The sequence below is a fragment of the Malania oleifera genome, chromosome 5 (assembly GCF_029873635.1).
Source record: "Malania oleifera isolate guangnan ecotype guangnan chromosome 5, ASM2987363v1, whole genome shotgun sequence".
Classification (NCBI taxonomy): Eukaryota; Viridiplantae; Streptophyta; class Magnoliopsida; order Santalales; family Ximeniaceae; genus Malania; species Malania oleifera.
Window position 1 is genome coordinate 65,745,828 of NC_080421.1, and position 13,969 is coordinate 65,759,796.

At 34.1% G+C, this 13,969-nt stretch overlaps 2 protein-coding genes across 9 annotated transcripts in view; one reads left to right on the forward strand and one right to left on the reverse strand.

Annotated features, from left to right (window-relative positions):
• Positions 1–13,969, reverse strand: part of LOC131155375 (uncharacterized) — a 93,994-nt gene that overhangs the window by 63,878 nt on the left and 16,147 nt on the right. For all 8 annotated transcript variants that reach the window (XM_058108452.1, XM_058108448.1, XM_058108451.1 and 5 more), the window contains one exon: positions 11,946–12,058. In XM_058108452.1, coding sequence (XP_057964435.1) covers positions 11,946–12,058 — 113 coding nt within the window. The remainder of the gene's footprint in view (positions 1–11,945; positions 12,059–13,969) is intronic.
• LOC131155374 (uncharacterized) lies at positions 66–3,276 on the forward strand. Its single transcript, XM_058108447.1, has 4 exons — positions 66–1,418; positions 1,508–2,317; positions 2,409–2,527; positions 2,631–3,276. The coding sequence occupies exons 1-4, from the start codon at positions 446–448 to the stop codon at positions 3,132–3,134; spliced, it is 2,406 nt and encodes an 801-aa protein (XP_057964430.1). The 5' UTR covers positions 66–445; the 3' UTR covers positions 3,135–3,276.

The following is a 13,969-nucleotide window of genomic DNA, read 5'->3' on the forward strand; positions in this document are numbered from 1 at the left end:
AGCTTATAAATTATAACTAATAACATAATATTTATTTTTTTCACAGAAATTTAGCTACTGTTTTTTAATTTATAATATTAACTTCAATTAATGTAAGCTTACAATTTATAACTAATACATAATATGTATATTTTTTACAGAAATTTAGCTACTGTTTTTTAATTTATAATATTAAATTTAATTAATGTAAGCTTACAAATTATAACTAATACATAATATTTATTTTTTTTACAGAAATTTAGCTACTGTTTTTTAATTTATAATATTTAGTTTAATTAATGTAAGTTTATAAATTATAACTAATACATAATATTTATTCTTTTTATTGAAATTTAGGTACTGTTTTTTAATTTATTTGGAAATGCATTATGTAAGTCTTAAATTATAAATATATGATGCATTGTTTTTTCAGTTAGGATACGGGATACCAAGTCTAAAATCTTAAATGGATTCTAGTTCTGGATGTGAGGCCTCGTCAAAGAAAGATCCCGCATGGAAGTATGCACATTTGGAGGATCAAAAAAATAGAAATAATTTGACTTGCAATTTTTGTGCTAAAGTCACAAGGGGAGGAATATTTCGAGCAAAACAACACATTGTCGGAGGATTTCGAAATGTGAAAGAATGCTCTAAGTGCCCTACTCATGTACGTGAGGAGATTAAAGAGTATATGTTGAAGAAAGATATGGAAAAGGAGGAAAATGAGTTATTGCCCGACTTTGATGATATAGATCATTACGGTGAAGATGAAGAAGATGAAGTTCAAGAAATTGACATTCGTGGCAAGAGAGTGTTTACTAGTGATGGAAGTAAAAGATCATACCAATCCAACTTGAAGAAACCAAAACAGAAGGGGCCTATAGACTTGTTTTTTACTCCCGATCCAAAGAAAGCGATTCAAGCTAGGAAAGAAGGGAAGATGAAGCAAACATCAATAAATGAAGCGTGCAAAAAAGAACTTAGAAAAAAGGCAATGGGAGATTTTGCTAGGTGGATGTATGATGCTGGGATACCATTTAATGCTGTACGTTTGAGCAGCTTTGCAGTGGCACTTGAATCGATTGGACAATATGGTCCTGGAATAAAGCCACTTAGCTATCATGAAGTGAGAGTTCCTTACCTAAAGGAGGAAGTCAGTCGAATGAAAGAGTTGTTGAAGGTCCATAAGGAGGAATGGACAAAATATGGCTGCTCAATTATGTCTGATGGTTGGAGAGATTCAGTTGCTAATAAAGACATAATCAACTTTTTAGTGAACTCTCCAAGGGGATCAGTATTCATCAAGTCTATTGATGCTTCTAATATTGTCAAGAATGCAGATAGAATGTATAGATTACTTGATGAGATGGTCGAAGAAATTGGAGAATCAAATGTGATTCAAGTGGTAACTGACAATGCGTCAAACTATGTTGCAGCAGGTAAGAACTTATTTTTAGAACTACTTTCTATAGTGTATATATTGTTTATTTTAATATTTTAATGGCTTCATTCCTTGATTTTTCAATAGGGAGATTGTTGGAAGCAAAGAGGCCACATTTATATTGGACACCGTGTGCTGCTCATTGCATTGATTTAATTTTGGAGGATATTGGGAAGATGCCTTCAATTCATGCAACTTTGAAAAGGGCAATTTTTTTGAATGGCTATATCTATAATCGTGTTGGCGTTGTCAACTTGATGAGACAATTCACTGGAGGAAAGGAGTTGCTAAGACCTGCAGTTACAAGATTTGCAACTGCCTTCATCACTCTTCGTTCAATCCATCTTCAAAAGAATAACTTGAGGAAGATGTTTACTTCTGAAGATTGGAATACTACTAAATGGGCAAAGGAGGCGGCTGGCAAAAGAGCAGCTACTATTGTTTTGATGCCTACTTTTTGGAATACCATCGTTTATGCTCTTAAGTTAACAGGTCCACTTGTTCGTGTACTCCGTTTGGTTGATGGGGAAAAGAAGCCTGCAATGGGATATATTTATGAAGCAATGGATAGGGCTAAGGAAGCCATAGCTAAGGCTTTTGGTGAGAGAGAGGATAAATTCAAGGAGGCATTTGAAATTATTGATACGAGGTGGGGATGCCAACTCCATCAACCGTTGCATGCAGCTGCACACTACTTGAATCCAGAATTTTTCTATTCAAACCCCAACATTTTGCAAGATGAAGAAATTATGTCGGGTTTGTACAAATGTGTTGGAAGGTTACTGCCAACTATTGAAATGCAAGATAAAGTTTCAAATGAGTTGGAAAAATACAATGCCGCTAGTGGCGTCTTTGGAATTAGTTTGGCAGTGAGACAAAGGAAGACAAAAGCACCAGGTAAAGTGGCATTTGTACTACCTCTTCATTTTTGAAAATTATTTTTGCTATTTACCTAGTAGGTATTCATTTAAAATTTATTTTATAACAGCGCAATGGTGGATGGCATATGGATCAACAACTCCAAACTTGCAAAAGTTTGCTGTGAAAATTCTTAGCCTCACGTGTAGTGCTACTGGTTGCGAAAGAAATTGGAGCATATTCCAACATGTAAGTCATTAGTATATCATGGATTAATTATTAAAGAACAAGAACTACCAATCTACTACTTTTTAGAATCATTATTAACCATATTACTGTAAACTTTTTGCAGCTTCATAGCAAAAGGAGAAATAGGCTATCCCAGCAACGCTTGAATGATTTGGTATTTGTGAAATATAATCGAACTCTGAGGCGTCGATACGACAAACGTGACACCATTGATCCCATCCTCCTGAAGGACATTGATGATAGTAATGAGTGGTTGATTGGTAGGATGGATGGTGATTCTGATGAGGATGATGAACTTGTGTTTGAAGATGATAATTTGACTTGGGATTCTGTTGCTAGAGCCGCTGGACTAAATAACCCCCCGCATCACACTAGATCAAGAATAAGTACAAATATGCCATCATCGTCTAAAGGAAGAGGAAGAGCTTCATCTAGTAGTGCAACCACTGCTAGGGGTCGGACCACAATGTTGGAACTTGTAGATGAGGATGAAATCCAAGTGGATAATGCAGAGGAGACGGAAGAGGAAAAAGATGTTGGAGAAAACAGTTCTAATGATGAAGAGGAAGATGATGATATCTTCACCGACCTAGTTGATGATGAGTGATGAGTGATGATTGAGGAGGATTTTTAGATTTTATATTTTGAAATCTTTTATTGTACTCTTTTCTTTTGATGTTGAACTATGTTGAATTGTTGAGGCTTTTGGGCTTTGTCTTGGCAATTTTATTAAATTTCCAATTTTTTTATTGAATGTTTTGACATTTTAAATTCTAATATGACTAGATATTCATATGTTCATATATAAATTACCCCAAATAGATATTTTACACCATTTTAATAATTGTGCACCTCACCTTCGTGAGGCGCGCGCCTTCGCCTCGCGCCTCGCGCCTCGGCTTCAAAGACCCTTTGCGCCTCGGCTCGCCTCGCACCTCTGACTACTATGTTTTTGATAGAGTTTAATTCTGATGTGATAGCCTTTTTTCCATTTTAGTCAATCACTTCTATATCGACATCCATTAACAGATTTAGCTTCAGAATCCTCACTACTTCCGATAATGTCAGTAGCTACTGCATATGCAAATGTGTTGTTGACAACAACTTTATTTCTATCTCACATTTCTCCTGTGTAATGAATTGAGATCTCATTTTTATTTACAGGTACCTATCCCTTTTCAAGGGATATCTCTTCAAAAGTTTTCTCTTCATGAGGCTTTATAATAGGGATTTCAGTTTCAGGAGAAATAGGTTTGTAAATGTCAAATGGATTATCCACCTCTATAACCTCTTCTAGAGTGTTTACAGATTTCAATCTTCTCCTTATGGGAGTTTTATGTTTTGCACCAACAGGCCTTCCATGTTTAACTTGTGATTTAGGTTCATTAGTCGTCTGTTGCCCTTTAGGGACATCAATACGTGCTGGAATATTTGCAGCAGGTATATGAGATTTTAGTATAGCCTTGGTATCTGCAAAAGAATCTGGTAATTAATTTCAATCCCCTGCAAATGGATAATCTTCTGAACTTCAAGTACACTTTGATTTGTGCAAGAATCTAAATGAGATAAACTCATGGCATTCCACGTGATTTCATGTTGTGTTTCAGGCACTGATTTAGCTCCCCATAATGTAGGGAAAACTGCTTTATCAAAAAGATAATCTTGAAATCGTGCTTTAAACAAATCACCTGTTGAAGGTTCAAGATATCTAATAATAGAAGGGGAATCAAAACCAACATAGATACCAAACTTATGTTGAGAACCCATTTCAGTTCTTTGAAGAGGGGCAATAGGAACATATACTGTACAACCAAAAATTCTTAAATAAGAAATATCAGGTTGTTACCCAGAAACTAATTGCATGGGTGAAAAATCATTATAAATAGTTGGCCTTATACGAACTAAACATGCAACATGAAGAATAGCATGTCCCCAAACAGATAAAGGCAATTTGGTTCTCATGATCATGGGTCTAGCAATGAGTTGAAGTCTCTTAATTAAATATTCAGCTAAACCATTTTGTGTATGAGTATGAGCAACGGGGATGTTCAACATCTATTCTAAGTGACATGCAATAGTTATCAAAAGTTTGGGATGTAAATTCACCAGCATTATCCAAACGAATTGATTTAATTGGATAATTGGGAAAATGAGCTCGTAATCTAATCAGTTGAGAAAGAAGTCTAGCAAATGCAATATTACGAGTAGAAAGTAGAGAAACATGTGACCATCTAGTAGATGCATCAATTAAGACCATAAAATATCTAAATGATCCAGATGGTGGATGTATTGGTCCGCATATATCACCATGAATTCTTTATAAGAAACTAGGTGATTCAAGACTTACTTTTGAAACATATGGTTTGATAATTAATTTCCCTTGAGAGCAAGTAGTACACATGAAATCATTTGATAAAAGAATCTTTTGGTTCTATAGTGGATGACCATGTGAATTCTCAATGATTCTACGCATCATTACATCTCCAAGATGTCCAAGATGATCATGCCAAAGTGTAAATAACTTTGGGTCATTGCACTTATGGTGCAAGACATTATATGATTCAACTGCTTTAATATTTGTATAATACAATCCAGAAGATAAAGTTGGCAGTTTTTCTAAAATTTGTTTTTTTCCAGAAGCAATAGAAGTAATATAAAGGAATTTTTTACTGCCTTCATTTGTAATTTCAATGTGATATCCATTAAATCCTAAATCTTTAAAGCTTAACAAATTTCTTCTGAATCTGCTAGAATATAAAGTTTCATCAATTTATAATAAAGTATCATTGGGTATGATCATAACAGCAATTTATTTATAATCAAAATACAATATCACTTACTATCTATCTTAAAATATTACATCATTATTTTCATTTGGATTTACAAGGAAAGCAGCAACATCAAAATAAACAGAGTTGGATGGTCCAATATTAAGATCTATTGGAACAACATTATTAGCAAAATTTGTTTCAACCTCTTCACTCTTTTCTTTTTCTTTTATAGATGCTTGGTATAGATCTACCAAGTGTCTGGGCGTACGACAAGTATGCGACTAATGACCTTTTCCTCCGCATCTGTAACATTCAGTTTCATGCTGCCTAGGTCGCTAATTTTGATCATTTATCCACTTCTGGGGGCCATCCCTCTTCTGGGGGTTATCCCTCTTCTGAGGGATTACAGCCTCACGTTGATGTCAGTGATTATTTCGACCACGGCCACAGCCATGCCCACGTCCATGACTGCGACCTTGTCCTCAACCACGGGATGTATTCATATTCACTTCAGGGAATGGGGTCAAACCAGTTGGACGAGTTCGGTGATTTTTCATCAAAAGCTCGTTATTTTGCTCAACGACAAGTAGATAAGATATTAGTTCAGAAAATTTAGTAAATTTCCTCTCCCAATATTGCTACTATAGGAGCACATTAGTGGGATGGAAAGTAGTAAAAGTTTTTTCTAGCATGTCTTCATCAGTAATATTTTCACCACATAATTTTAGCTTTTAGCTAATCTTATGCAAGGCTGAGTTATATTCACCGACTATTTTAAAATCTTGCAACCTCAGGTGCAACCATTCAGTTTTCTGGTGGTCAAATCTATCCTTTAAATTTTTCCATAAGATAAGTGAGTCTTTAACAGTGAGGTATTCAGTCTTTAATTCTTCATCTAAATGAAGACGGAAGCATATCATAACTTTTACGCAATCCTGCAAGGATGCAGTATTTCCATCTAAAATAGTGTTTCCCAAGTTCATTGCATTTAGATGGATATCAACATCAAGAATTCATGATAAATAATTGTTGTCTTTGATATCAAGGGGAAGAAATTTAACTTTGCACAGATTCGACATCTAAATAAATTAACAATAATAAGGCAATTTAGAAAACAAAATACAAAAACTAAAATAAAACTAAGATAATAATATAATATTATTTCTACCATTCTGGGGCACTTAAATATGTTTCTTTAGAAACATTATTTTATTTTTCTCAATTTGTACTCTTCAAAAGTATGATTCTAGCTTTTTAATATTAAATTGGGTAATAATTTACCACCTCTTTCGAAGGTTAAATATACTACCTCATCAGGAGGATAAATGTTTCCACCTCTTTAGGAGGTCAAATTTAACATCTATTCGGGAGGTTCAAAAAAATAACCTTTTTCAAGAGGTAAATATTTATCATCTCTTTTGGAGATTAGATACATAGCCTCTTTAGGAGGACTATCCCTTCAGAAGATATATATACGAAATATTTAAATATATATAACCTCTTCAGGAAGACTATTTTACCAACTCTTCTAGAAATTGGTAGTTCAAATATATATGTATACAGGCGGTGCAGAAATAAAATCGGCCATTAAGGCGGTATAAATATACAGAAATATATCAGTCAGTTAGAGTCCCGTAAATTAAATAAGAATTAAATAAATATGTCAGTTGGTTAGAATCTTGTGCTAATAACGTGTTATAAAAGATGCAGAAAATAAATAGAAAATAAATAGAGACGAGACAGAAATATTACGTGGTTCGGCTATTATGCCTACTCCACGGGCAAATGGGATCAAAACTTCACTATCACGGGAGGAATTACAATATGATATGGAACCAGCCTTGTACAAGATATCTCTATCTTCTCTTTATCCCTTCTTCACTTTATCTCTCCTCTTCTTTTATCCTCACTATATGTCTACTTACATGGAAGCATCAAATGTGTGTCCCAAATGAGAAGGGGAAGGTGCCCTTTTATAGGACAATATGGATAGCCAAGCATTTATTGGGAGGAAAATCTAAGGGGTGGAAGATGGGGTGACATACACTTTATTAGTACAAACATATGGGGCAGGTTGACATAGGACATGAATTACTGCAGATATATGGGGCAGGTTCATAGTTGACATGGGAGACATCCACCTATATTTCTTAACATTTAACATAATTTCATTTAATACAAATGTTATAAAAATATGATGGGATACTTTAATGGATATTTCTTTTTATTGTCTAGAAGGGAAAATCCATATAGGACTTGCCTTCCTTCTTTTACTTTTTTTTTTTTTTTCCTCTTTAGTATTTGTTACAAGATTTTGGAGCATGTAAGGTGATTGCCCAAATTCTTTTTGTTCCTTGGAGGAGTCAAATAATCTAACCTTAGACATTGAGACCCAAACTCACCATACCATTGTTCTACAAAATAAAAAAATAAAAAAAGAGAGCATAATATATTGAACAAGCAAAGGGCTTGATAGTACACATGGTCTTAAATTTCCACAAAATTGTCAAAATTATTGTCAAAATTTTCAATTTCCGTTACCCTCAAAATTGAAATGGCAGTTGATTCCCGTCTTGCATAATTTCAGTCGAGATCTCAACGAATCATCCGAAATTTATCGAAATATTGAAATTGTAGCGAAACAGGTCAAAATTTAAACTATGCGGTGAAATTTCCTCAAAATTCAAACGAGAGATTTAGGAGTAAAGTGAAATTTCACTCTTAATTTATTTTATTTATTTTTATCGAAACAAAAGATTATTACAAATTCTTTTGAAATTATATGAAAAATTAAATTTACAACAACATTTTATTTAACCATTAATGTCTAAATTATCATTATTTTTATAATAAATAATATTTAAATAATTTATGAATTTCATTTGTATTAACTGATTCACTAACTATACATTATCTTACAAATATATTTGATGCACATATTATATTACAACTTCTCCACCTCATACACAACATAGATGTATTTACTCGTAATATATTAGTCCTAAAACTTACACTATTATGTCTATTAATCATTTCTAAAGCTTCATAAAAGAATTCCATGCTTTACTACTGATTTCCGTCATTTTTTCAAATCGAAATCAAAATCGACAACGAAATCAAAATTTCTGTCAAAAAATCTGTATTTTTGGAGCTTCTAAATTTGAGTCGAAATCAAAATTTAAGATCTTGATCGTACATATCCTTAATGATATCAGTATGTCTGCTATATATGCTTTTTTTTCTTACTAAAACCCAACATAAAACTTCCCTAAGTACTCCACCAAAAACTTTCTCTGAGTAAATAGAAACTCTCTGCAAGTCCCTCTTCTTTTCCCTAAACTTCTCCATTAATCTTCATAAAAGATTGGGTAAAAGCTACTGACTTCCCATGGGTTTTCAAAAATCCGAAAAACCTCCCATGACATTTAATTTTCAAGATACTTTACCTTTCAAAAAGTTTGTCTTTTTTGCTAAATATAAAGGGGGTATGTGTCTTTTAGGTAAACCTAAGGAAGTGTGTAAAATTTTGAAATCTCAAGAAAATTCTATAGGATTTTTAAAACTTTAGGGGAGGTCCATATCTTTTTGTCAAACCTTATAGGAGGTCAATGTTTTTTACCTTTGATAGATTACTAATTTCCCTATAAGTTTAAGTTGTTAGGTTGTGGGCCAACAATGCATATCAAGCTTTAACACTCCCCACGCACATGCAGCCCAACGGCATGTGGAAAAAAAAACATATAATAGATAACACCCATTATAGGGAATAGAATAATTTTTTTAATACAACATAATAGGCATGGATAACGAGACTAGAACCCAAGAACCAGCTCTAAAACCATGATAGATTACCACTTTATCTAAAAGCTTAAGTTGTTAGGTGGTGGGCCAACAATATATATCAAGCTTTAACAACCCTATAGCTTCTATAGTAGATCTCCCAAGCATAAAACCAAATTGATTTTCCAAGACCCTCATTTCTAACCTTAATCTTTGTTCAACTACCCTTTACCATAGTATCGATGCATGACTCATTAGTAGTTTAATTCCACCATAATTATTACACTTTCGAACATCTTCTTTATTCTTTTATACAAGAATTAAAGTGTTTTCCTCCATTCATCTACCTTTTCTTAGTTTTTTACAATAGTGCTAAATAAATTAGTCATAACCACATAATTATGTTATCACCTAGGCATTTCCAAATGCAAATTGGGATGTTATTTTGACCCTATAGCTTTTCCATTTTTGATTTTTTTAATGCAAACTTAACTTCATTAACTCTAATATTGCAAATAAATCTCGCATTTTTAGCCTTTTCCTCATTTGTCAATTCTACGTTTAGCCTTCCACTTGGTTTTCATTAAACAACTGAATAAAGCAACTTTGCCATTTTCTTTTACTTCTTCCTCTTTGTCCAAGACATTATCAACCCCGCTTTTTATACATTTTACATTACCTACGTCCTTGCACTTTCTTTCTCTAGGTCAAACAAGTTTCAATGTCTCTTTGCCCTTTTTTGTGTATAATCTAGAATACAAATTATTATATGATCTATGTTTAGCTTCATTGACAATCTTTTTTTGCATCTTTTCTCACCTCTTTATACTTTTCAAAGTTTTCCATGTTTTTTCATTGTTGTCATTTTTTATACCAAATTCTTTTTGTCGTTATAGATTTTTGGACGTCTTGACCCCACCACCAACTTTCTTTACTATCTAAGAATCTTCCTCTTAATTCACCTAAAATCTATTTTTCTATCTTTTTAATAGAGCTATCCTACTCCAAAGAGTGTTTGCATCTACACCATCACTTGTCCAATCACCATCTTTGATCATTTTATCTTTAAATTTTGTTATATTTTCTTCCTTTAAGTTCCACCACCTAGTTCTCTTGCACTAATTTATATTACCCTTTCTCTTCCATCTTTTAATACATATACCTGCGACTAGAACTCTAGGTTGTGTACTTAAGCTTTGACCTAGGATAACTTTACAACCCTCACATGATAAATGATCTACCCTCCTAGTTTAGAAAAAATTTATTTGACTTTTATTTTGTCCACTCTTGAAAGTTGTTAAGTGTTCTTCTCTCCTCTTAAAGCAAGTATTCATTGTAAGAAGTTCACATGACATGATGAAGTCTAGGATCATATCCCTAGACTCATTTTTATCTCCATATTCATGTCCTCCATGTATCCTCTCATAACCTATATCATACTTTCCAATGTTTCCATTCAAATTAGCTCCTATGAATATTTTCTTAGTCCCTAATATCCATCGTATAAATACTATCCATATGCTCCCCAAAATTGTCTCTTAAGGTTTTCTACCAAGCCTATTTAAGGAGCATAAGCACTAATGACATTTATTATATTTCGGCCTAAGACCATCTTGAATTTTATGATCCCATCCCTTGCTTTTTGACATCTACAACACTATTTTTAAGTCTTTATTTACAATGATTCCTACCCCATTCTTATGTTTTTATTTTCCATTGTATCAAAGTTTGAATCCTGATTTTTCTATTTCTCTAGCATTCTCCCCTACCCACTTACTTTCTTTAAGGCAAATTACATTAATTTTTTCCCTAATCATTATGCCCACTATTTTCATGCTTTTACCTATAACTACCCCTATATTACAAATTGCTAATTTAACCCTAATCTCCTTAACTAACTCCCTTACTCGCCCACTTCCAAAATGATGCAGGAACTCTTGCATATTTGACACCATACCCAGGCGTAAACACGAAGTACCTCTTTGGGGTGATGACCTATCCCACCCTCACCCATTTTTCACTACAAAAGTGTTATAAGTGCAGTGTGACACAAGGGAACGCCCCAGTCAATAATCCGAAAGGATTCAAATCATAGAGATCTGACAAGTTTTATGCAAGTTGTTGGCTACCTAGTACAACCCTCCTTCACCTAGGCTTGTGAACAGCTGCGTGCGAAAAGATTAGGACGTTGAGTGCATCACAAGTGGAGTTGGAAATTTGCAATAAAGCATGGAACTCTTTGATGAAGATTTAGAAATGATTAATAGAAATAAGAATGCAAGTTTTAGAATTAATATACAATGACATGTATCTTATCTATAAGGAGCAACAATAATAATGTAATATTTGTATTAAACATATTCAATTAATACAAAACTTATTAATCACTTAAATATTATATATTTATACAAATAAAGATAATCTAGACATACACGGATAAATAAAATGTTATCACTAATATCTAAGTTTAGTTTATCATATAATTTCAAAAGCCCTTGTAATAATATTTTTTTCAATAAAAAAATTAAACTAAGAGAACAATTTCACTTTGCATTTAAATCTCACATTTGAATTCCAAGAAAATTTCATTCTATAGTCAAAAATTTCAACAAATTTCGCTTAAATTTTCAATATTTTGATAAATTTCGGATGATTCATTGAAAGTTTGTCCAAAATTTTGTAAGACGGAAATCGACTGCCATATTGATTTCAAGGGTGATGGAAAGCAGAAATTTCAACAAAAAATTTGATAATTTCGTAGAAATTTAAGACCATGATTTCAAGTGATATGCTTGCATGCATGACATCCACCACTTTGTGATTCATTTTGCAATCTTCATAACATGGATGTGAGAATGGTAACTAACCTTCAAAGTTTTCCCATGAATCATAAAGAGCAGCAAACACAAGAGGTCGACCATCCTTAAAATGAATGTAGTAAGGCTGCTTTTTCGACCCATCCTTCTTCCATTCATAAAATCTGAAATAGACATGATTAAATGCCATTACGTCATCAAATTTATAAAGGAATGCATGGCTTGAGCAGAAGACAACGCCTGATCAACATATGCAACAAATTGAACCTTCCACCAGAATGTGTGTGTGTGTGTGTGTGTGTGTATTTGTGTGTGTGTGTGTATAATCTACATAGTAGCTGCAACTTGAAAAAAATTTGGATAATATTTTGCCCCTTCTAATTGTCCAATTAACTAAAATGCCCAAACTCAGGAGTTACCCATGCAGTATACACGCACAAACTATGTTTGTCATTTTGAAAGCAGCAGATAATAGTTTTCATCCTTTCAAATCTTGCCTCATTCGGTTAAGGATCCATTGATCTCTATTCTTCCATTTACTTCCCTATTTTCCCCTCACTCTTCTTGTCTTTCCTTCTTCTTCCCCCTCCTGTATTCTTCTTCCTTCTTATTCCTTCTTCCCCCCATCTCTGTTCTGCCTTCTCTTTCTTTGTTCTCTCTGTGGTCCAGGAGCCCCTTCCCTCTATTTTCTGCTCTGCCTCTAACCTACTGCTCTGCCTGCCGAAGGTTTTTTTTTTTTTTTTTTTGGTTGATAGCAAACCAAACCCATTAGATAGAGAAGGATTGTATAATCAGGAGAACAGACATCTCCTAAAAAATCTGGGAACCCCGAGAACAGCACAAGAAAATCAGCACACCCTAAGAAGAGAATGCCAATCACGCTGAATGTCTGAAAAACACATCCCCTTGAAGTTTCCATTACCCACACACCATAAAGAAGCCAGAAAATGTATCTTTTCACACACCAAAAAATATGATAACTTCTTGCCTGAAAATATATGCAGGTTACGTTCCTTTCACAAACCCCAAAAACCTGCACATAAAGCACAATTCCATAATGCAATTCCTTCCTTCTTCCTACAAACCCAACAAAAGGTATTGCCAGAAACTACTCCACTGTCCTTGGACAAACACAACTTTGTCCAAAATAATTGAATTTTCTTTCCTTCTCCCTTCTTCTTCTTTCTTCTTCTTCTTCTTCTTCTTCTTCTTCTTCTTGTCTCCTCCTCTCCTCATATTCTGCATTCTGAAATTCTCCAAGTTCTTCCATCTTCCATTCTCTCAACGAATCACTCTCCCTCTCTGATAATCTTACATCTCATGATTCTCATCATCTCTGTTCTGAAATTTCAGTTTAAGAAAAATACACCACTGAAAAGCAGTTCCAGAACAAATTCCAAAAATCCATTAGTCTCCAAATTTTCAAACATCACTTTTCAGCGACCATTCTGCAACACCACCCACACCCTCAAAGACAACATCCCGACGCCCCTTCCCCTACAATTTCATTGACGTATAATCACTGGAAAAGTCCCACTCGCAGGCAAAAGGTTGACCAGCCAACGGCTCTTCGAAAACCCTAATATTTTTTTTTTTTTTCCCTCACACCACCAACGCATTGAACTCCTCATCCCCTGATTTTCCCTTGACCAAAATTTCATCGCAAGAGTCTCGCCGCTGTTAACCCACGCACTGGTGACCTGCGAGTGGCCCTTTGCCTGAGTCTTCTCCTAACAGTTTCACGAGAATTTGCTCCAGCCATTGTCCTTTATTTCAGTAATTCAGTCCTAGAGAGTCACATGAATAGCATGTAACTTTTTTTTCCGGCCAAGTCAAGTAGGGGAGGGGAAAAACTCACACACGCAGCACATCAGTACAGGTGAATAGGAGCAAAGAGGGCTGCAACAAATAAATGTGACATGTTAAATAAATGGAGGGCAGAGAGTAAATACTTTCAAAAGTAGGGCTTTTTGCAGCAGCTTGTAAATCTCCTTATGGAAGGTCGGGCCTTAGTCGAAACCCTAGGAACTCATTTATCCTTGTTCCCACTTTAATTTCTTCATGTTCTTCAGCTG